The sequence below is a fragment of the Papaver somniferum genome, unplaced genomic scaffold (assembly GCF_003573695.1).
Source record: "Papaver somniferum cultivar HN1 unplaced genomic scaffold, ASM357369v1 unplaced-scaffold_135, whole genome shotgun sequence".
NCBI lineage: Eukaryota > Viridiplantae > Streptophyta > Magnoliopsida > Ranunculales > Papaveraceae > Papaver > Papaver somniferum.
In genome coordinates, this window is record NW_020622713.1 from 10,107,581 (window position 1) to 10,132,607 (window position 25,027).

A 25,027-nucleotide genomic window follows, 5' to 3' on the forward strand; every position below is an offset into this window, starting at 1 on the left:
CCTGTTAAAATTTGCAAAGAATGGGGCGGACTTTTAAAGTCCGCCCGATGGAATTTTAATGAGGCGGACTTTTAAAGTCCGCCTGTTAAAATTTACAAAGGATGGGGCGGACTTTTAAAGTCCGCCTGATGGAATTTTAATGGGGCGGACTTTTAAAGTCCGCCTGACGAAATTTTAATCATGTACCGTTGCGTCACACCACGGACTAAACCCAAATTTTGGTCTTTTTTTTGATCTTTGATCTTTGGTTTTGATCGCACCACTGCAGTTGCTCTAAGAGAGCGTATGGACGCTGTTAGGCATAACAGAACCATTCCCTGCACGTATAATATAAACAAGAGAAACAAGTTACAGAACTAGTATGAATTATGAAGTTATAGACTGAACTGAGCTCGTAATGGGCTAGGACCGTCAACTAGTTTCATAGTTCACATCCAAAAGTTAAACTGATAGTTGTCCCGTTGAGGTAACAATGTGGCATGCATCATCATCAGTTGGACGATTGTTTGTGTTCGTTTCAACCATTACATCGAAATGGAACATTTTTTGCTCTAAAGTTAGTGGACTTGGCCTAACAAATCCGCGGTTAATCCGTAACCGGCCCGTATAATCCGCTGATCCGCGGAGGTTAAATCCGCGGGTGATTGGACCGGTCACGGTTCCATTTTTCAAATCCGCAATTTTGACGGTTTGGTTGCGGGTGACCCCTAATCCGCAACCGTCCGTCCGTTGCACACCCCTAATCAAAATATAATTTTCTCCTTCTGTTATATTAATTAACCATATCCTGCATGGTTAATCATGTCCTTTGAAATTTTGCATGAATTAACCACTATGGCCTTAAGTTTTTTTTGTTAAACGTCCTTGAAAGAAAAAGATTGTTGCTACTTCTGCATGATCGGTAACCAAATACTGGTAAATTTACCCTTTTAATATACCGGCGACAGTTGGTCATTTAATTTTTGCCTGCCATAGTAACCAGATGCTCTCTCTTTTTTCATGATAATTTTTGCCTTTATTGAAGTTTGTTTGGTTCCTTGAGTGAGTTTTTATGTACCATTAGTTGTGATCTTCCAACTAACTTAATAAAACAAGAAAGGTAAATGAAGTTCTGAACCCTTTTTTTTCTGATTTTGTTTTGTGATCCGCCTGAGTTTAATTAATAAAATATACCTTAAGCAAAACTATCAAATGTGTAAAATAAAGAACCATTGAATATATAATGTGCTTCATCAAATACTCTCAAACTTATACTTTGTCGGTCCTTAAACAAATCCAAGATAATAAATAGATTTTCTTTTAATTCATTGTCGAATGAAATCACGACTGCGCTTAGCACGTTCAACAAGCCGTTAAACTCCTAGACGATCCTAGTGGACGAGTGTTGTCTCGTGAGGGTTTACAGTGACTATACCCATAAAATCCAAAAAACTAATTTATCATCCATCAACCCATGCATTAGCCTCCTGAATGTGTTGTACTATGTCTTGACATTGGGATGGATGTAGGTTCTGGTGCAAATCTGATAGTTCGTGGTAATACCCCCCTTGAACACAAAATGTGGTATCTTGGGTTACTCCATCAACTGCTAGTATTTCTTGATGTGCATAGAGTCGCTTCCATACGCCATTTATGTGGGCACATAATATGTAAAGTTCTCTACACTTTGTTGGGATTATTAAGCCCCCAACTTTGATTTCAGATATCCCTTCCATTGGCACACAAAAGTCACTGTCGTTGCGGATTGTATGTAACACTCCGCTGACTAACTTGAGGTTTTCATTGATTTCTAAAAGCACTTCGCCACCATATATGCTTTCTTGGATTTTTAGTGACATTTTTTTTTCCAAATCGCTAGAAAAAAATCAGAGTGGGGATGTGTTCCTATTTCTTCACAGCTAGCTGAAAATGGAAGGAAGAATTGCTGACAAAAGGGAAAAGAAAAGGGAGGAAAACAGGAAGTAATAAGTTCACATTTGAGAAAGGTAGAAGAAAAATGAATTCCCAAGCACGAAATATGTATTTCACAAGCAAAACCAGTTTAGCATGATTCACAACAATTCACTCCTTCTCTGCTTTGATTCCCTTAACTCATCTTCTCTATTTTTGCCGGTGGATGGAAATCATCAGCGTCAAGAAAACCGACCTCCGTCATCTTTGCCAGCGACGCTGACGGTACTGTTTTCAGTCCATTAAGAAAAAGATAGCTAATTAGTACTAGACTCATCACTGGCAATAAGATTTATCTGCGACTTTTGGCCATATGATAGAAGCTATGAAGCATCATAGGTCACGAGGGCAATTGCCTCCCATATCTGTTGGGCCACATCGTCCGATACCCGATATGCGATGTCATCCCATACCCAATATGGCCGTTACTAATATTAGGTGCATAGGCCCATAAGATAAGCGTAGTGGTACAAATTGCCAAGAAGTTTGTTAATTTTATAATAAGAGATGATAATATTGAATTAAAGCCTTTCCCTGTGTAGTAGTAGAAAATCCCACTACTACGATGAAACCATTATGAAGATCACTTAAAATTTTTCTATTAAGTTTAGAAATCAATACAAGATAAAACTCTAATTTAGTAAATAAATAAATTTCTCTCTCCTAAATTTCTATCTCAACTCTCCAAAAAGATATTTCTTCAATACAATGGTGGCTGGTCATATATATAGGAGTTTACATAGTGGAGGACAGCTATTAAAGCCCATATTTTCGGATCTGACGTGCGATGTCTTCGCGCAATTATATTGGATCTTCTCGCACGAGCTCCTGATCTTCGCACATATCTTACATTTTATCCATGACCTTATGACGTCATCAGCTTCGTCATCCGGAATATACCACGTGCGAGTACGTTCCCCCCCTTATAATAGTACCATTCTGCATGATACCTATGGGTGCGATATTTAACCCCTATATTTTTCCTCTTCTCTTAGCGATCTTTATTATAGAGAGGGCGATGATAGAAACTGCTCTTATAATCCTCTTCGCACTTTTTATGCGACTTGCAGCACCTTATCAACCTTTCATATTTCTTAACTGACAATATTCCGAGATCTCAGACTTTAACTTCTTCACGTGTTGTTCTTATCGTTTTATCTTTGGACACGTTGCGATTAATCTCTGGAACTGTCGCTTCATATCCTTTCATTCATTAATGCATTCATAAATCCCCTTTCTCGTTTTCATTCCTTTCTTTTTACTTTCTTCTTTCTCCTTCAATCTCTGCAGCTTTTCTTTTCTTACTGTAGTTATTTTTCCGTTCGATCTTGATTCTTGATCTTTCTTCGTTCCAACTGTTATTTCAGTTTTCCGTCTGTTGTATAATTTCGCCCCTTTGATCATCTTGGCTCTTGACTACCTTGATATTTATAATCCCATTCTAGAAGAAAAACAATGGTGCACAAGGCAGGTTGGAGAATGATAGAACAATTTGAGAGGTTACAGGTCGAATTCGGTGATAAAGGTTTCACATTATCCGCTCCTCCTTCATCAGGATCTACTTTGACGCTTAACCCTAAATGGTTCAAGATTGATAAATGAAATGATCAGAAAATTATTATCTCTGTAGGACAGCTTCTCGCTGGTCTCCCTATTCTTCTCTTGGATCCACGAATTCCTTTTTTTTTACAAAATTTTATCCCATAATAAGTTTAAGCGTACAATTTTTCAGTGGGGACTCTATTAGTATTTTGTTGGAGTTCGCTCATCGTGCGGCTGGATTAGGATCCCTTTACCCTAAAGAATATAAGAATGAAGCATATGCTGATTTGGAAGCTTCCGACTATACTGTTGAGAGCTTCTTTGCTAACTACGAAGTTGTGATTATGAAATGTGAATCATCTCGCTAGGTTGTTCGCCTGTCGAGAAAAGATGTCTCGTGGAGAACCAGAGGATTATGTGAGACGTTGACTTTCATGATAAGACGAACCGTACCGCACGGATATCTAATGATAATCGCTGGGATGTTTATTCTGTCATTATTGAAGGCCCATACATTACTGGTTATGTTAACAATAGATTGATAAATCCTCTTCCTGTGGGTTTTTCAGTCTACTCTCCTTGGGTGTTTAGTTTGATCGAGGGTCCAAAGTGGTATGTCGTTCCTAATTTTTCCCATTTACATTATTTCTTCACTTTATTTCTGCTTTCTCTATTTCACCAATTTCCCCGTCTTCAGATTGCCAAGCTGAAAAAAGATCACGATGCTCAAAGGAAACAAAGCATACTGGAAGCTCTACGTTCGATCACCGATGAAGTAAGAAATACTTATAATTTTACTTTAACAATATTGTTGCCTGTGTTTCTTATCTTTATCTGTGTTTGAAGGTGGACGTCTTAAACGTTGGTGGCTTTGATGAAGACTCTTCTGAGGGTGAGGATGAGTTTTATACTCGTGCGAAGTCTAAGAATAAAACAATTGCTTCTAAGTCCTATGCGAAGGATGTCAATAACAAGGGTAATCCCAAAAAGAAGAGAAAGATCACTTAAACTACCTCTTCTACTATTCCTTTGGTTCCTCGCTCTCAGGGAAATGAGTTACCATTCCCCGATGAATCTACTTCAGCTTCCCCTATGACCCAGTTATCTCAAATCTTCAAAGACGCCCTCGCATCTGTTGGTGATGATAACTTAATTTGCACCTGCTAAATGATTTCTTCCATATACGATGCTCCCACTTTGAGTCACGAATCTCTGCGAGGATCTTCCTCAGCCATATCTCCAGAATTCCTATTTGCTATGACTTCTATGGTATGTCTCATCCATCTCTTGTAGAGTGAGGTGAGTTTGAGGTAATGCTTCTTCTTTATACTTTAATTATATTGACTTCCCGTTGACCTTCTGATACTCAACCACCAAATAATGATTCTTTCTATACGAGTCACAGGTCCATTCTCAGTTTCTAGCGCCAAAATGTAGTAATAGAAAATCCCACAACTACACCCCTTTAATAATATATAAACTAAACAATGAAACCATTATGAAGAACACTTAAAAGAATTCTATTAAGGTTAGAAAACAATACAAGAGAAGAAGATAAAACCCTAACTTGGGAAGCAAATAACTTTTTCTCTCCTAAAATTCTATCTCAACTCTGCAAAAAGATCTCTCTTCAATACAATGGTGGATGGTCCTATATATAGGAGTTTTCATAGTGGAGGACAACTAATAAAGTCCCTATTTTCGGATCTCACATACGACGTCTTAGCGCAATTATATTGGATCTTCTCGCACGAGCTTCTGATCTTCGCACAGATCTTACATTTTATCCATGACCATATGACGTCATCAGCTTCGTCATTCGGAATATACTACGTGCGAGTACGTTCACCCCTTTATAATAGTACCACTTCACATGATACCTATGGGTGCGATATTTAACCACTACACCCTGTATCACTGTATATTAGATTTTTTGCCCGTTCTACGCAACGAACATTTTATTTCTTTTAATTTGATGTGTGTAGGGCTTCGCCCCGCCCAGCCTCGGGGGATGCATTTTTGATTTGGTATGAGCAAGGCTTCTCCTTGTCCCGTGGAAATGTATTTTTGATTTGGTGTGCGCGGGGCTTCGCCCGCCCCGTGGGGATGCATTTTTTGTTTGGAGTGTGCGGGGCTTCGTCCCTCCCAGTGGAGACGCATTTTTTATTTATTGTGTGCGGGGATTCGTCCCATCTCGTGGAGATTGATGTTTTATTTTGTGTGTGCGGGGAGACTGGGGATGCACTTCTAATTTGGTGTGAGCGGGGATTCTCCCCATCTTGTGGCGATACATTTTTGATTTGGTGTGCGCGGGGCATAGTCTCGCCCCAATGGCGATGTATTTTTTTTTTGGTGTGGCGGACAAACACATTAAATCGGTGGAGAATATGTGTATATTTTATTTTATTTTTCCAGAAAATATGTGGATATTTTTCTCCTTTATATACTAATTTGGAAAAAAGAGTCCTTATATGGTAGATACACGATTTTCGAAATTGAATTTGGACTTCCATAAAATTCCAATTTGTAATTTTTAAACCAATCATACGTTTCCAAGTGTCCTCGCAAATTCCAAATTGAATTTGGTTTCTTTCTTTATCTTTTTGTATTCTCTTTAAACCAATCATACATTGTCAAGTGCCCTCGCGAATTCCAAGTTGAATTTGGTCTCTTTTTTTTTTAATCTTTTTCCATTCTTTTTGAGCCAATCATACGTTTCCAAGTGTCTTCACCAAAACGCTTGTTTCACAAAACTGAAAAAAGGCCTATTTCTGCCAATAGAAAGAGAGGGTTTCCTCACCATTCAACATGGGAGCTTTATTTGTCTAGGCCTTTAAGTCTTTTGATGTATGGAACGTAACAGTAACCGAGGGATACCAATTAGTGAGAGCTAGTATTAGCTATGTATATACGAGAAAGTCAAAATAACTATCAATCAACAAAGTGGGATTCATTTCTTCTTTGTTCTCGTTATATAACAGTATAAGGATGCACAAGAACCGGTTAAGAAAACTTGTACAGGATTGGAACCGAAAAAAACGGATTGGAATTGTACCAGAACTGGTGTGGGCGGTACAGAGAACATGAATTAAATTAAGAACCGATAGTATACCGGTACAAGTACCGGCTCTGCTGAGAATCCTGGCATGTACCAGACCAAAATTCCTGAATTATCTTAGCCATTGATTTCTCGTGAATCATAACCGTTGATGCTAGGTATATACAACAACTTACCTTAATCTCTCGGTCTTTCCTCCTCTTCCTCCCTTTTCTTCTTCTGTTCTGTCTTACGAGCGATCTAGAACTTCTTCTTCAGCAGCACCACCAGAATAAATCACATCTTCTTGTTTGATCTCAATCCATCAACACCTATATATCACAACGAAATCAACACCTCTCTATCACAGCCACCACCACCTTCTCTTCACTTATTCATCTTCAGTTATTTCAAAATCTAACAGGTAAACTAATTCATCAGATTCATTTGTATATCTATAAACTAATTAAGGGTTTCTATTAATTTCAGGTTTGATTAATTTGTTAAATGTGAATTTGGTTTTTATGGATTGCATGTTTAATTAGAGTTTTGTTTGAGATCGAATAGATTGATTTTATTGAAATTAATGGTTTTAGATTGCATCTGATATGGGTTTTTGATTATACAGGAAATCAGTTGAAATTATTGTTCTTTCATGGATGCATACTAAGAATTAGAAAATAGGTATATTGAATTGTGAACAGGGAATCGATTCATGCTGTATATTTAATGTTAATATGGTCGCTAAATTGTCGCTGATAAGACTTTTATTGATTGTCAATCAGTTACTAAATATGGATAAGCACCGTTACTTTCAGTGGTAATAATAGCAGTAGTATTTGACATGGTGGTATCGATAAGTGGATTGGAGAGAACAAGAGATATAAAGAACATGTCGGGATGCAAAAATTACGAAAGAGCGGGAGCAATAAATAGGTAGATTATTGTCTATTGGGTTCCTCAATAATTAGTTAAATTAGTCAGTTGAGATGTTGTTTTTATTTTTCCTTTTTTGGTATAAATTATACCACTGTATGTTTATTCATTAAAGGTTCCTCAATAATTAGTTAAATTAGTCAGTTGAGATCTTTTTTTGTTTTTCCTTTTTTGGTATAGATTATACTAGTGTATGTTTATTCATTAAAGTTGTATATGAGATGATGGAAGGGGGTTTGCTTAATTGAGTTCTTGACTGAGAAGATTGTATAATATTTATTGGATTGTGGAGATTTTTTTTGATATTCAACAGATGTATGTTAGGACTTTAGTTCTGAGTTTTTGTGTTACTTCTATATTAAATTTTCAGGTAAAAACCTGATATCACAAGACCGGTATTAGAGGTACAGGTACAAGTACAAGTAATACAAGTACAAGTACCAGTTCTCAAAATGAGGTACAGGTAAACACCAAGTACAGGGACCGGTTCTATAAGAGAACCGGTCCGTACCGGACCATGTGCATCCTTATAGCAGTACATAAGGGATAAACATAACCCCATACCAGGTTACTATTAGACTAATATTGACACGCCCTTGTATATGTGACTCATACATAGAGTGGACGTGGGTCCCAGAATGGTGGAATCCACGTCATCTAACCGGCTTACAACAGTGAATTTATTTATGTTATTTGTTAGTTTAATTTTATTTTCATTTGTTAGTTTATTTATTTTTTGACCTTTTTCTTTTTGTTAGTATCAGTAGTAATTTATTTATAAAAAAATTGAGTCAATCACAAGAATTTTGTCTCAGTTTATTTATATGAGCCAATCACTTTATTTTATACTTTTTACCTTAATTTTTTTTTCAATTTTTTATTTAAAAAACTATTTATTTTTCAATTTTTTTATTAATTTTTTTCCTAACTTCGAATAGATTTTTTTTATTATTCTGGACAAACATCAATATATTGTTCGGCTAGGAAAAAATATTCAACCAACCTCAATATGTTTATAATATGCATGTTTTGGCTTTTAACAAAAAAAAAAAAGAAGGCAACAAATAGATTTTGTATTGTAGAGAATTATCTGAAGCAGGGTGAAATTTCCACTAATGTTTGTACTTCTTAACTTAGAGGCAGACCTAAGATAATCGAGTAGGTAAACAAGGAAAATAGTTTCACAAGAGTATGCTTGTTAACGATTTTAAGATCCCTTAACAAATAGAGATATTGTGTATTTAACATGTTCCCAGTAAGGTCGGGAAAGACATCTCGGCCAAGAGTATACAATGAATACCCAGTTGCAGTTTGCTTGACTCTGTCCTCATCTATTACCAACTTCCCTTGTGCAATTCTCTCATTTATCTTCTCAAAATCCTTTTTGAAATTTAAGCTTGAACTTCTTGATTTTCTATTCTTTTTTACTTATTGTTTATCAACAACACAATCCACCTCTTTAACGGAACAAGAAAACTCCAGTTCGGTTTTCGATTGACTCCAACCAGAAGTTTCATTGGTAAACTTATACAGCTTATGAAGAATCGTTTTATAAAACTCAACATCCATACTTATCTCGTTCACTCTAAGGCCTGTAATCTTTTCTGACTATCACAGGATTTCAAGTTCTTAAAAGGGGGCCCATGATACAGGTGTATCTTTCCTCTTTTAGTAACTAATGATCCCCAAGACGGATCGAGGATAAAATTATAATTTAAGAAAGGAATACTGATTTGAGGAAATAATTTAGATAAGGAATATTTCCTACACAAGGTAATATTCCTAGATAAGGAAATATACCTAGAAAAGGAATTACCTAAAAGGTTTGGGAAACCAAACGAAGCCTATAAGTAGGGATGTTTAGCTCATAACTAAATACATCCAAGAAAGGAGGTTTGTGAGACAATTCACCTAAAGAAAAGTTTGTGAGACAATTAATTATTGTAAAAACAGTTTAAGGTTATTTACCTAAAGAGATTGTGAGCGTACAAAAGAGAGAATTGTTATAATTTTCTTGTTCATAATTTAGAGAAGATATTTTATTCGACTCTGGTTTCTTATGTTTTCTGTTTTCTAGTTTTCATCTATCATTATTCTGAATTCCGCCTCAATAATAATAGTCATCAAGGTACATAGATCCATACGTATCAATATTATCAGCCGAACTTCACAACGTAAGTTTCTTTTGATAAAAACTATAAACTTAGGCAATATATCTTTTATAAATAAAATATCAGCAGTATTGTTCAAACACCTTGAGAATGAAGAACATGGAACAGTTCGATGGATAATTCGTTTCAAATATCATCTGAATTTCACTCTATAACCGCCAAAATCCTTAGTTTTTTTTTTCTTTTTCTTCCGAATTAGACAAAAACAACAAAATAGGAGATGGATTTGTGGAAAATATTCTAATGTACATTTTAGGAATTGGTTCTTTACTTGATTAAATTTTACTTCAATTTCTTTTTCAACTCTTTCAATTTCTTGTTGTTCTTCAATTGGCCGATTAGAAGAATATCTAAAACGCCTACCTACTGAACGACTCTTTGTGCGTGTCATTTTAAAAAATTTAAATCGACGATCAAAGTTTTACGAATCCACGATTAATTGACGGCAATGGAAAACATTTTGTTGGATTCAATTATAGGAGAAGAAAAGGAAATGATAAAACTAATTTTGATTTTCTATCTAGTATATGGTTAGGTATTTAAATTACTGAAAGGGTGGTAATTTAAAAAAAGAGAGGGTACCTATAAGTAATATTACTACCAAGTAAGCACCTCTTATTACTCTGCATACACTAATTGGTTTCATAACAATGTGATCCATGGAAGTTTTACGTTTTCCCCAGAACAGACTTCATTTTTAAGCATTGACGTTGCTTAGTGTATGGGCTCGAGTGTCAAAAGTCGGTCGTTTTATTTAATGTCCGTATTTATCATAAACAATGGTTTTGTATGAACCCAAACATTAGATTAGGTAAAGACCGCCCTCAAATGAGGATGGGCACTATCCACCTGGAATTAGCAGGGGGTTACTTATGGTGGAACCCACTCAAAGTTTTGTAGGACCGGTTTTGTCATAGTTTTTTTTGGAGATTTAAATAGACTTTTTGTTCGATTTGAACGCGAAATGCTTATTAGATATTTTAAATATTTACTAGTGTAAATATTTATTGGATGTGTATACAACACGAAATCATTTTTTATAGGTATCGTTTATCAAGTACCGGCATCGTTTTGCAGGAATATTTAAGATACTGCTCTATGAGCCCCACAAGGTTTAGTAGGGGGTGAACCATATTTACCGTGTATCTCATATGGGCTGTGTGTTTGGGGTTTTAGCATTGGCACATAGAATTTTGGGAGATAGCAAAACTAATTGGGAGATATCAAAATTAATTGGGGATATGAATTACTTCCTCCAACCAAAGGTGTCTGCTAATGGGTGTTGTTTGGGACGAAAATACTAAAACACCCTTCCCTCAAAATAAAAATCAAAAAACTTAAAATCAAAAAACAAAAACATATCCCCATTTCCATCTTCACTTCTTATTAATCTCTTTTAGGGTTAGGGCTTTGAACCTAAATATTCCTCACTCCCTTTGAAATTCTAAATTTCCCCACTTCCTTTCAAATTCTCTTTTCCTTCTCTACCGGCTCCTCACTTTGAAAACGACTTCTTTTTTCAACATTCGGAAGTGATGAAGACCATGCCGGAAGTGATGAAGACCATGCCGGAAGTGATGAAGACCATACCGGTACTTGCTATTTCAGACAAATTTTTTCTGTATATTTTTGTCCTCAAACCGGCATGGTTCATTTGGGAATCGACCATGCCGACACCACTACCGGCATGCTCGATAATACTTTTACCATGCCGGCACTGAGTTTTTCAGGCGTAAAAATGGCGGATTCAATGAAAAAAATCAAATTTCAATACATTAATACTTAAACATGGGTAATTGGAGTACTTGTACGTTCAGATTATTTGCTTTCTTGGGTTGGTTCTTCACATAAAGCTTCATGATCATATACATGGACGGAGGAAAATGGGGACAAATGGGGTCCCCAGCCCCCACTTGATTTTGAAATTCCTTTGGTACAGGTTCACCATTTTTGTAATTTAAGGATCGTGTGGGGAAAATATGCTAAATAGAGTTGAATTTTCATTTTTAATGGGATCAATACGGTAAAACTAATATCAAATTAATAAAAATACATTAAATGTGAGACTTAAAAATAAAAATTCATCTAAATTTCTATGTTTAATGTAATTAAAATATTTTGTGACTTTATTTTCACTTAGTAAAAACTAAATAAAATTGTTAAAATAAATCGAGCGGTCTTCGGCCGCTTACTCGATATTATGCACAAAAATTTGCTATATGAATTCATCCCCATTTTAGAATATGTCTGACTCCGTTATTGATCATAAATATGTTGATTTAATATTGTTGCATCGACAAATTCAACGTTAATGATTTATACTAATCATCATCAAAAGAACCTATTAACTTAATTAATTATAATTAACCATTAACCACGATTAGTGAGGGGTAGATTAGGAATTAAAAAAATAATTAGATAAGGGGTGATTCTGATTTAATATTTGGATCCAGTTTCTATCTTTTTCCTGTATCCCCAATTAGTTTTGATCACGTTCATTATTATTGTTCTCTAATACACATATATTTATTTCGATTAGATTAGATTTTGTAAGGGCAAGTTGGTGTACTCAGAGGCGGTTTGTTATGCCTTATATTTTCGAACATTTCCTTACCGGTAACCATGGATACGAAAACTGGACCATGCCCACCTCTAAATTTCTAGCCGCCCCTAACTTTGTTTAAGACCGAGCCCACCACAGGCACTGGTATTTTTCATAATATCACTTTGAGCCGTAACCTTCTGGCGGTGAACGTTTTTTTTTTTGCAAGCTAACGGTAACCCTAATTAGGAAACATCACCTATATAGAGAGAGATTATCTCTCTGGGTTTCTAAATTTAGTTATCGATATCTCTGACCAAGAAAAGGGCTCTCTTCTCTTCTTTTTCCGTCTTCTTTCTTATGTCATTAGAGATATTATATCTCTGGGTTTCTGGAAGAAGAATATCACGTAGGCGCAATAAATCAAGGTCTCCCTCTTCTTCTTCTTTTTCTTCTTCTTCTTCAGTGAATTCCTCATTCGCTTTCCAATTTCAGATAATAGTTCGAAATTTAGTCGGCGTTTCTTTTTACTACTGATCACAGATAGAGATCTAGGAATATTTCGTTCAGAAATCTTGCTCTTTTTTCCTCTCCATCTCTGGATCTCTATGGCTAAACCCAACGTGGATGCTGATGGTTCAATATGCAGCATCGACAAACTTGCCAATGATGTTCTGCTTTACATCTTGTCAGAATTAGTACCAATCGAGACCATTGCCAGCTGCAAATTTGTCTGCAAAAAGTGGAACAAGCTCTTGGCTGGTGTTCGTGGAACCATGATTTTCTTGATCTCATTCCCAGGACAACGCAATGCAAAGCTATATTTTGAAGATATCTTCAAGTTGCTTATTAACATGAATCCCGTACTCGCCACCATCGAAAGCTATATTTAGTCCAATTTTTCATGACCCAGTTAATGGCTAGTCCACCCACGAAAACCATTTACTCGTTTTTTGGACTAGATTATTTACTCGCTAGTCCAAAAATTTTGTGGAGATTATAAAGTGTATTTTCTAAATGCCTAAAACACCCTTACAGATCTAATTAGTATCAACATATTTAATATTACTAGTAATATGTTACTACATTCTAATAGTATCAATATGGTCATACTACATATCAATATGTACTATATTAATAGTAAAAAGAATATGTTACTCGTAAATTAAGTAACTACTCTACTATACTAGTAGTAACATGTGTACTAGTAGACTAGTTTACTAGTAGTAACTAGTACTATACTAGTATACTAGTAGTACTAATAGTAACTAGTATTATACTAGTAAACTAGTATACTAGTAACATATTAATATGTAATATCAATATATAACATACTACATACTAATATGACACTACATACTAATATGACATACATATTAATATGACACTACATATTACATATGTTACTAGTTATTACATATTACTAGTTACATATGTTACTACATATTACATATGTTACTACATATTACATATGTATACTAGTATACTAGTAAACTAGTATTAAGTAACTACTCTACTATACTAGTAGTAACATGTGTACTAGTAGACTAGTTTACTAGTAGTAACTAGTACTATACTAGTATACTAGTAGTACTAATAGTAACTAGTATACTAGTAACATATTAATATGTAATATCAATATATAACATACTACATACTAATATGTAGTGTCAATATATAACATACTACATATTAATATGTAGTATCAATATTAATATGTAATATCAATATATAACATACCACATATTAATAATGTTACTACATATTAATATGTAATGCCAATGTATAACATACTACATATTAATATGTAGTATCAGTATATAACATATTCATACTAGTAACATACGTTACTACATATTACATTTGTTCTATATATGTTACTACATATTTTGCTACATAATACATATTAATACTAGTATACTAGTAGTTACTAGTATACTAGTATACTACTAGTTATTAGTTACTACATATTACATATGTTACTAGTTACTACATATTACTAGTTACATATGTTACTACATATTACATATGTATACTAGTTACATATGTTACTACATATTACATATGTATAATAGTATACTAGTAAACTAGTATTAATACTAATATATATGTTACTAACATACACAGTATATTATATGTTAGGGTTAGTAGAGTAATTTTACTCTTTTCAAATCTTTTTTGGACTAGGGAGTAAATGTTGTTTCCCGCTGGACTAGCCACTAATCCGGATCGGGTTTAGTGGACTAAACAGGAAATCTCTCATTCTAAATTTAGTTATCGATATCTCTGACCAAGAAAAGGGCTCTCTTCTCTTCTTTTCCCGTCTTCTTTCTTATGTCATTAGAGATATTATATCTCTGGGTTTCTGGAAGAAGAATATCACGTAGGCGCAATAAATCAAGGTCTCCCTCTTCTTCTTTTTCTTCTTCTTCTTCTTCTTCAGTGAATTCCTCATTCGCTTTCCAATTTCAGATAATAGTTCGAAATTTAGTCGGCGTTTCTTTTTACTACTGATCACAGATAGAGATCTAGGAATATTTCGTTCAGAAATCTTGCTCTTTTTTCCTCTCCATCTCTATGGCTAAACCCAACGTGGATGCTGATGGTTCAATATGCAGCATCGACAAACTTGCCAATGATGTTCTGCTTTACATCTTGTCAGAATTAGTACCAATCGAGACCATTACCAGCTGCAAATTTGTCTGCAAAAAGTGGAACAAGCTATTGGCTGGTGTTCGTGGAACCATGATTTTCTTGGTCTCATCCCCAGGACAACGCAATGTAAAGCTATATTTTGAAGATATCTTCAAGTTGCTTAGTAACATGAATCCCGTACTCGCCACCATCGAAAGCTTATGCTTCAAGACCTGCGCTACAGAAATTTTACATCAACCAGTGAACAAGATAAAAGTCAGAACACAAGGAAACAAGAAAGCAATTGCAATAGGTTCTAGAGCTGGTCTGGTATGTATCTCTCGCCCTCACCATGGTTTATCTGACCCAACACATGTTTGCAACCCAATGACTTTTGAATACACCAACCTACCACAGCTAAGCAGTAGTTTAAGAGGAGGTTATGTTGTAAGTGGGTTTGGGCATCTACCTGAATGTAAGCAATTCAAGGTTCTCAGAATTTACTACCCTAGTACTGAACTTAGAGACCTTGACAATGCTCCACTTGGAATGGCTCAAGTGGTCACTCTCGGATTCGGAGGGTCGAGTAACACTTGGAGAGATGTGGGTGTTATTAAAACCCCACTGTGGCAGCCAGGAATTCAATCTGGTGAAACCCTTTACTTCATGGGTCCAATTGATTGCACAATTGTTACATTCAACTTGCAACAAGAAAACTTCGGGCAGCTTGAACCACCGCCGTGCTTGCAACAATTTGAAAACTCTATATATCACCTACAAGAGCTTAACGGAGTCCTCTATTTTATTCACCAGTTGACCGGTCGGCATATACATTTGTGGGCACAAGGAGAACATGATTCTTGGGTCACGGCATATACCATTGAGTGGCCTTGGAAATGTCCATATGATTATTTCCAGCCAATTGCATTGACTGCCAGAGAAGAAATATTATTCTGGGTTAATTGCAAACTTTGTGTCTACGACAGCAAGACGTCAACTTTCAAGATTAACGTGGATCTCAATCCGGGCAACAAATTAGCAATATGCCAAGCAATTTGCTATGAAAGCAGCGATAAGAAATGAACAAACAATGCAATGATTTTTTTTCTTCTTATGTGTGTCTCTCGCAAGAGGAAAGATGATGAAGATGCAACGGAAGAGCTCTACTCACTTATAATTGTAGCATAAACTTTTGTAGAAGGTCTCAAGGGTTTGGGCACTAACGTTGTTGAAGAAGCTGATGATTAGAGATGATGTTAAAGATTGGTGTTTATTTTTTTTAGCTAGAAGCGAAAGAAAGTTAGATTAATATTAATATTTTAGTTCTTTTTCAGATCGTTTTTTTTCTGATTGAATTCTTAGTTTTGAAAACAACATCCTTTAGGATAAATATACACTTCTTTTTTGTCGACAATAATGTTCGCAGTCATAATGTCCAACAGAGAAATTGTACTTGTCAAGTAAGATCAAGCTTGTTTTGTATAACACGCACTTCATTAGAGTCTACCAGGGATGGAATCAGTAATATAAATATATATAAAACTCATAAGAATTCCGAGAAAATCAATACAATGAAAATATTGTATGGTTTAACTATTAATTGGGTTTGTTTACAAAGATATCATCCCTTTTGAGATGCGAGAATCATCTCCATCCAACTGATGTTTCTTGTCGTCTTCTTCTTGGCACCTTTATATTTTCTATAATCTTCAACGACTTCACTCACATTCCTGAACCTAAAAGAAATGATTCCGTAAAATCCATAATACTGATTGCCGAACATGAAAAGAAATTTCTTGACCAATTGTCTGCCAAATCTGCCTGAACACATGGGAATAAAACATACATATTAGATTACTTAACCTAAAAGAGATCAATAACAGATTATCAAGAGGCTAGTCATCCACATCAATGTTCCTAAAAATTAGATTAACCGAACTGCGAAAAGTTGAGGACAACATTAAGTAAAATCCCAGTACATATTGATATGTACTGAGTGAAACCCAATGCAAGGAAACGCCGCTTTTCAGCTCATGATAAACGTAAGTCATTATATTCCATATACATGTTCTTACGAAAGTATATTAAAAATACATTGTACATATACATACGTTTCTCTTTCTTTCACAGCCTATAGTATACAAACTGATCCAAGGATTGTGGTGCTGCTTTTGAGGCAACCCCATATAAAAACATCTTCAAAATTTGTGTATGGCTTTAATGAGTGGCTACACTAGTCACTCGGTTAAAAATTTCATGTTTACACCACACACCAATTGTTTTTTTTTGTATTCATTATAAAAATTAAAGTACATATACAAACGTACTGAAAAAAGTTAGTAGGTATTGATATGTACTGTGAAAACCTTGTACATATTGATATGTACCGAGTAAAAACTAGTAGATATCGATATGTACTCCAAAAACCAATTGTGGTTAGTTCTAAAATACATGTTAATACTTTCAAAATAGAGTTAAACAGTTGACCTCCATTACATAAGTATGTTGAATTAATATTAGAAGCCATGAAAAATCAGATGCATTTAGATTTTAGAAAAAAGATATATCAGCATGTCTCCTAAAGGTTTGCACCTATTTGTTATATTAATAAAGGGGAATACAGTTTTACCTGATCAAAAAGGAATATAATCTATCATTCTCATTGAGTCTACAAGTCCAACTCCATCAGAAACCCAAGCTCCACAAGTGCAGACCCTTGAATCAGCAGCACCGCGAAACGATGAATGGAAGCAAAACCTTTAAAAATCCCGATTCACTTATAACATCTAAAACAAAACTAGTAAGTTATGGAAATAATATTTACCCGAATAGAATGAATGATGAAGCATGCCTCTTTAGCTTATTTCTACTACACTAGTTTCACCCTTATCTTAATTTTCTTTTGTTGGTTTTCTTTTGTTTTCTGCAATTTGCGAAGTTTTTTAAGGGAATGAATCTCATACAATATAGCATATTATAAAAATTGGAAACCAATAAATTTCCAACTAGCCCATTTCCTAAGTCCTCTCCCTCGCACAAAAGTGCTAATGACCCAAGGGCCACTCTAATATCAAAAAATTCAATACTTATGGAGAGGTTTCATCTTTAGTTTTCCCTATGTGGGACTAAAGGTTCATTCAAAAATAGTGAAAATGAGCTAGTATCCTTAGTGACCAATAGGTCATGAGTTCCAATCCTACCAAGACCAAAAAACCAAAACATTTTATAAACTCATTTTCTCTAACAATCCCCCACATGAATGAAATATCGATAAAAAATCAGAAAACGGAATGCGAGAAATACCACTTAGGCAAGAGGTGTCCATGAGGCCTTGAACCTTTGCTTGATGAGAAATTGCCGGAACTACTTGATGGACAGTGAACGCGATGTCTTGAACTACCATCGTTTGGTGTAATCCGCGATAATAACCACGCATGATATCTCTCTAGGTGTTGTTGTGTCCTTTTTGGCCCTGGACAAATCCCTTTTCTCCGAATGCTCTAGAGAATCAACTCTTTTCTCATGGGAAGCGACCCACTTCCACATTCAGATAGGTGAGTTCTATCAAGAGTGTTTACTGCTACACCCCACTTCAATCTAAAATTGAAACTATATAACTCATTAAGACATAATAGAAAGTCATCCTCACATGCAGTCACACTATCACATCTACACCATAGGGAAGGGGCAGAGAATGAATTCTCTGATAGTGTTTACCTTGACCCGCCACAAATTAGTTTCTCATTCGAAACCTTGATCTTGGGATCTCCAGTCAGCAAGGTTGAGTATCCTTCATGGAAAGTTTATTTAATGAGCCTAAGCCCCATTCCCTTAGATGCATTACTAACTATCTCCTTGGACAAACCTTTCGTCAAAGGGTCCACTATATTCTCCTTGGACTTAACCCAATCAATCGAAATAACGCCTTTTGAGATTAGTTGTTTTAGGGTATCATGTCTTTTCTTTATATGTATAGACTTCCCATTATAGTAGTTGTTTTTAGCTTTAGCTATGGCAGCTTGATTATCATAATGTATAGATATAGCCGGCACAGGCCTATGCCAGAGAGGAATGTCTTCTAAAAAGCATCTTAGCCAAGCGGCTTCCTCTCCTGCTTTATCTAGCGCAATAAACTCAGATTCCATAGTGGATCGAGCTATGCAGGTCTGTTTGGAACTCTTCCAAGAAACAGCCCCACATGCTAGAGTGAAAACATATCCACTCGTAGACTTAGACTCCTCTGAGTCTGATATCCAGTTTGCATCACAAAATCCCTCAAGGACGGTAGGATACCTTTCATAATTCAAACAAAAGGTCAACGTGTATTTCAAATACCTCAACACTCTAAAAAGTGCATCCCAGTGTTCCTGCCCTGGATTACAAGTATACCTACTTAACCTACTCACAGCATAAGCAATGTCTGGCCTAGTACTGTTCATCAGATACATCAGACTTCCTATAACTCGTGAGTATTCAAGTTGTGATACTCCATTACCTCTGTTCTTTTTGAGTTTACAACAAGGATCATACGGAGTATAAGCAGGTTTACAATTAAAATGATTGAATTTTCTAAGCACAGATTCAACATAGTGAGATTGACTAAGACTATAACCGTTAGAATTTCTCCTAATTTTCATCCCTAAGATTACATCTACAGGGCCTAAGTCTTTCATGTCAAAGTTCTCATTCAGCATATTCTTAGAGGAATTAATTACGTCCATGTTTGTACCAAGTATAAGCATATCATCAACATACAAGCATACAATCACACATGCATCATTTACAAGCTTAGTATATACACACTTGTCAGATTCATTGATTCTAAAACCACTGGAAAACATTACATGATCAAATTTTTCATGTCATTGTTTAGGTGCTTGTTTCAATCCATACAAAGATTTTTTCAGTTTACAAACTTTGTTTTCACAACCTTTCACTACAAAGCCCTCAGGTTGTTCCATGTACATTTCTTCATCTAATTCACCATGTAGAAAAGCTGTCGTTACATCCATTTGATGTATTTATAGGTTATGAACCGCGGCTATAGCAATTAACATCCTACTGGAAGTAATTCTCGTAACGGGTGAGTAAGTATCAAAGAAATCTACACCTTCTTTTTGTTTGTAGCCTTTGACTACTAACCTAGCCTTGTATTTTTGAATAGTTCCATCTATGTTACGTTTCCTCCTGAAGATCCATTTACATCCTATGGCCTGACACCCTGGAGGTAAATTTACTATCTCTCATGTATCATTTTCTTTGATGGATTCCATTTCACTAATAGAAGACTCTTTCCACCACGGAGCTTCAGAAGAAGTCATGGCTTCACTATAAGTCTGAGGATCAGACTCTGCTAGTGTTATGAAGTCAGGTCCAAAAGAGGTTTTGGTTCTAGCCCTTTTACTCCTCCTAAGATCAAATTCTACTTCATCTTCCTCTAAAGGTAAAGTCTGACTGGTTGAAGGAACATCTAGGGGATCAACACCTCTCTTACGAGAGTCAGATATTAAAGGAAAAACATTTTCAAAAAACACAGCATCCCTAGACTCCATAATAGTATTTACACCAATTTCAGAAATATCAGAATTCACAACCATAAATCTATATGCAGGTATATGCTCAGGATACCCTATGAAGACACAGTCAACAGTTTTGGATCCTATCTTGGTTGCTTTAGGTTTAGGGATATGAACCTTAGACAAACACCCCCACACTTTAAAGTATGCTAAATAAGGTTGTCTACCTTTCCACAATTCGTATGGAGTTTTATCTGATCCTTTAAAAGGTACTATGTTCAGGATATAACAGGCTGAGAGGACAGCTTCCCCCCACAAGTTCGAAGGTAATCCTGAACTAATTAACATGGCATTCATCATCTCCTTAAGGGTGCGGTTCTTACGTTCATCTACTCCATTCGACTGAGGTGAATAAGGAGGGGTAACCTCGTGTATTATGCCATGTTCTACACAGAAATCTCCTATAGGAGTTATATACTCACCACCACGGTCAGACCTAATGGTTTTAATGGTAGTATTCAATTGGTTTTCAACTTCTAGTTTATGCCTCTTAAATGCTTCTAAGGAATCATCCTTACCTCTAAGCAAATATATATGACAGCTAGTACAGTCGTCTATAAAAGTTACAAACCATTTCTTGCCACCTCTAGTTTGAACTGATTTCATGTCAACTAGGTCTGAGTGGATTAATTCTAAGGGTTTAGAATTTCTATGAACATTTTTGCTAAAAGGTTTTCTAGCATACTTTGATTCTACGCATATTTCACATTTGTGTTCCTTTTCCAAACTAAATTTGGGTATGCATCCCACATTGGCTAGTTTAAGCATTGACTTATAATTTACGTGTCCAAGTATACCATGCCAAACGTTCAAAGACTCACAAACATAAACATAAGAATCATTATTATTCATTACAGCAGAGTTTACATTAAGCTTATACAGACCCTCAGTCTTATAACCCTGCCCCACATAATCCTTACCCTTAGTTACAACACATTTCCCAGATTCTATTACAATTTTAAAACCCTTATCATCTAAAACAGCACAAGAAACAAGATTTTTGCAGATGTCCGGAACATGAAGAACTTCATTCAAAGTGAGAGTCTTGCCAGAAGTGAGCTTGAGCCCAACTTTGCCTTTTCCTACAACCGCAGCTGCAGATGAGTTACCCATATAGAGTTTCTCTCCTTCCCCTACCTTATTGTAGGAGGTGAACATTTCTTTGTTCCCACAGACATGTTTGGTAGCCCCAGAGTCTACCCACCAGTCTCTCACATTTGTTACCAAATTTACTTCAGACACCGTGCCAGAAAATTCATCTTTGTTGTTTTCAACCAAATTAGCATTATTTTTCTTTTTAAGGTCCTTACGGTTTCTACAGTGAACCGCCATATGGCCAGGATTTCCGCAAGCATAGCAATCACCCTTAATTTTATTAATGCTAGATTTAGGTTTCTGAAACATACCTTTCTTGCCTGGAGGTTTCTTGGAGTTGTTTCGGTTCTTATCAGCATTGGAACCTTTGTGTTCAGTCACATGAGCTTTGTAAGACATGTCCCTTGAAGAAGATACATTTTTGTCCTTGGAGCACAACAATTCTTCAACTTGAATTTTCTTACCCAGTTCAACCATAGTAACTTCAGCAGTTTCATGTCTCAGTTTCTTCTTGTACTCGGACCAGGAAGTAGGCAATTTCTCGATAGCAGTAGACACTTGAAAAGTTTCATCAATCACCATACCTTCCGCAAGAATTTCATTCATAATTTGCTGGAGTTCAAGGAATTGATCAACCACAGATTTGTCATTCACCATTTTATACTCATAAAGCCTAGCTACCAAGAATTTCTTACTTCCGGCAGTTTCAGCTTGGTATTTCGCCTCCAAAGCAGCCCATAAATCAAAAGCAGAAAAGTTTTCTTTAGCATTGTAAAAATCATACAAAGCATCCTCCAAGCAATTCAGAATATGATTTTTAGACATGTAATTGTTCCTCTTCCATTCTTCTAAAGAAGACTCACGACCAGCATCATTCAGATTCATCAAAAGGTTTCAGAACATAGGAATCCAACTCATGGTAACTTAGAAAGAATAACATTTTTGACTGCCACCTCTTAAAGTCTTTTCCAGAAAACTTTGCAGGCCTTTCAACATCGTTCTTACCCATTGTTACAGACAGAAAACAAAATATCGTGTTAAGATTGTTGCGCTGTAACAATAAAACACTCAAGAAAGATGTTAGAAAGATGTAAAAAAAAGATTAATTTCTGGAAGGTAAATAAACACTCAATTGGACTGCAAACAGAGGACAGAGTCACGTGTTCAACACGCTGTCCTTAACACGATATTTGACCGGTACGCCTCAAGAATGAGTGATGCCTATACCCTGTGGTCAAGTTCGTATCCAGGATAAAACTGCCCGTTGCAAGCACTGTTAGCACTACAGTACTTTCCCACTCTTACGACCTCAACAGCAATTGCGCACGGAATGAAAAATAAAGGACCACACAGGGGGAGAAGACGAAAAGAAGAGGATAGTAGCTCTTCTGGACACAAAACGAAATGAGAGAAAGTGATCGCTTTATATAGGGAGAATAGAGAGAGGTCTCATAAACGCGCATTAAAACAATTTCAATTAATTCAGATTTTTTCCAACGTTTTAAACGTTCATGCATCACTTAATATCGATTTGAAACGTTCATGCATTTTAGTTTGATATAAAACGTTCATGCAAATTTAAGTTTGATAAAAAACGTTCATGCAAATTTAAGTTTGATATAAAACGTTCATGCAAATTAATGTTCATGCATAAATAATGTTCCCAAAGAATTATTTTGTTTCAAAATTAATTCGATAATTCAAAAGAATTTTGCCAAAAAATAAGTCTTGACCCACACCCACACCCAACCCGAACCCGACCGCCCGCCCGCCAGACGGACGGCGGCGTGCGTGCTTCGGTGCGAAGCACCGCGCGTGTGTGAAAATGTGATTGAACCAACTAGCCCATTTCCTAAGTCCTTTCCCTCGCACAAAAGTGCTAATGACCCAAGGGCCACTCAAATATCAAAAAATTCAATACTTATGGAGAGGTTTCATCTTTAGTTTTCCCTATGTGGGACTAAAGGTTCATTCACAAATAGTGAAAATGATCTAGTATCCTTAGTGACCAATAGGTCATGAGTTCCAATCCTACCAAGACCAAAAAACCAAAACATTTTATAAACTCATTTTCTCTAACAATCCCCCACATGAATGAAATATCGATAAAAAATCAGAAAACGGAATGCGCGAAATACCACTTAGGCAAGAGGTGTCCATGAGGTCTTGAACCTTTGCTTAGTGAGAAATTGCCGGAACTACTTGATGGACAGTGAACGCGATGTCTTGAACTACCATCGTTTGGTGTAATCCGCGATAATAACCACGCGTGATATCTCTCTAGGTGTTGTTGTGTCCTTTTTGGCCCTGGACAAATCCCGTTTCTCCGAATGCTCTAGAGAATCAGCTCTTTTCTCATGGAAAGCGACCCACTTCCACATTCAGATAGGTGAGTTCTATCAAGAGTGTTTACTGCTACACCCCACTTCAATCTAAAATTGAAACTATAGAACTCATTAAGACTTAATAGAAAGTCATCCTCACATGCAGTCACACTATCACGTCTACACCATAGGGAAGGGGCAGAGAATTAATTCTCTGATAGTGTTTACCTTGACCCGCCACAAATTAGTTTCTCATTCGAAACCTTGATCTTGGGATCTCTAGTCAGCAAGGTTGAGTATCCTTCATGGAAAGTTTATTTAATGAGCCTAAGCCCCATCCCCTTAGATGCATTACTAACTACCTCCTTGGACAAACCTTTCGTCAAAGGGTCCGCGATATTCTCCTTGGACTTAACCCAATCAATGGAAATAACGCCTTTTGAGATTAGTTGTTTTAGGGTATCGTGTCTTCTGTTTATATGTATAGACTTCCCATTATAGTAGTTTTTTTTAGCTTTAGCTATGGCAGCTTGATTATCACAATGTATAGATATAGCCGGCACAGGCCTATGCCAGAGAGGAATGTCTTCTAAAAAGCATCTTAGCCAAGCGGCTTCCTCTCCTGCTTTATCTAGCGTAATAAACTCAGATTCCATAGTGGATCGAGCTATGCAGCTTTGTTTGGAACTCTTCCAAGAAACATCCCCACATGCTAGAGTGAAAACATATCCACTCGTAGACTTAGACTCCTCTGAGTCTGATATCCAGTTTGCATCACAAAATCCCTCAAGGACGGTAGGATACCTTTCATAATTCAAACAAAAGGTCAACGTGTATTTCAAATACCTCAACACTCTAAAAAGTGCATCCCAGTGTTCCTGCCCTGGATTACAAGTATACCTACTTAACCTACTCACAACATAAGCAATGTCTGGCCTAGTACAGTTCATCAGATACATCAGACTTCCTATAACTCGTGAGTATTCAAGTTGTGATACTCCATTACCTCTGTTCTTTTTGAGTTTACAACAAGGATCATACAGAGTATAAGCAGGTTTACAATTAAAATGATTGAATTTTCTAAGCACAGATTCAACATAGTAAGATTGACTAAGATTATAACCGTTATAATTTCTCCTAATTTTCATCCCTAAGATTACATCTGCAGGGCCTAAGTCTTTCATGTCAAAGTTCTCATTCAGCATGTTCTTAGTGGAATT

The 25,027-nt window shown here is 36.0% G+C and overlaps 1 protein-coding gene and 1 long non-coding RNA gene across 2 annotated transcripts; both read left to right on the plus strand.

Moving 5' to 3' along the window:
- Positions 1 to 6,594: 6,594 nt before the first annotated feature.
- On the plus strand, positions 6,595 to 7,775 carry LOC113334219. The gene is made up of 3 exons (XR_003352653.1): positions 6,595 to 6,953; positions 7,158 to 7,213; positions 7,315 to 7,775. It is a non-coding gene; the product is annotated as an uncharacterized LOC113334219 (long non-coding RNA).
- Positions 7,776 to 14,755: 6,980 nt separating this feature from the next.
- LOC113334087 (putative F-box protein At1g70380) lies at positions 14,756 to 15,895 on the plus strand. Its single transcript, XM_026580425.1, has one exon. The coding sequence runs from the start codon at positions 14,756 to 14,758 to the stop codon at positions 15,893 to 15,895; it is 1,140 nt and encodes a 379-aa protein (XP_026436210.1).
- The last annotated feature ends 9,132 nt before the right edge of the window (positions 15,896 to 25,027 follow it).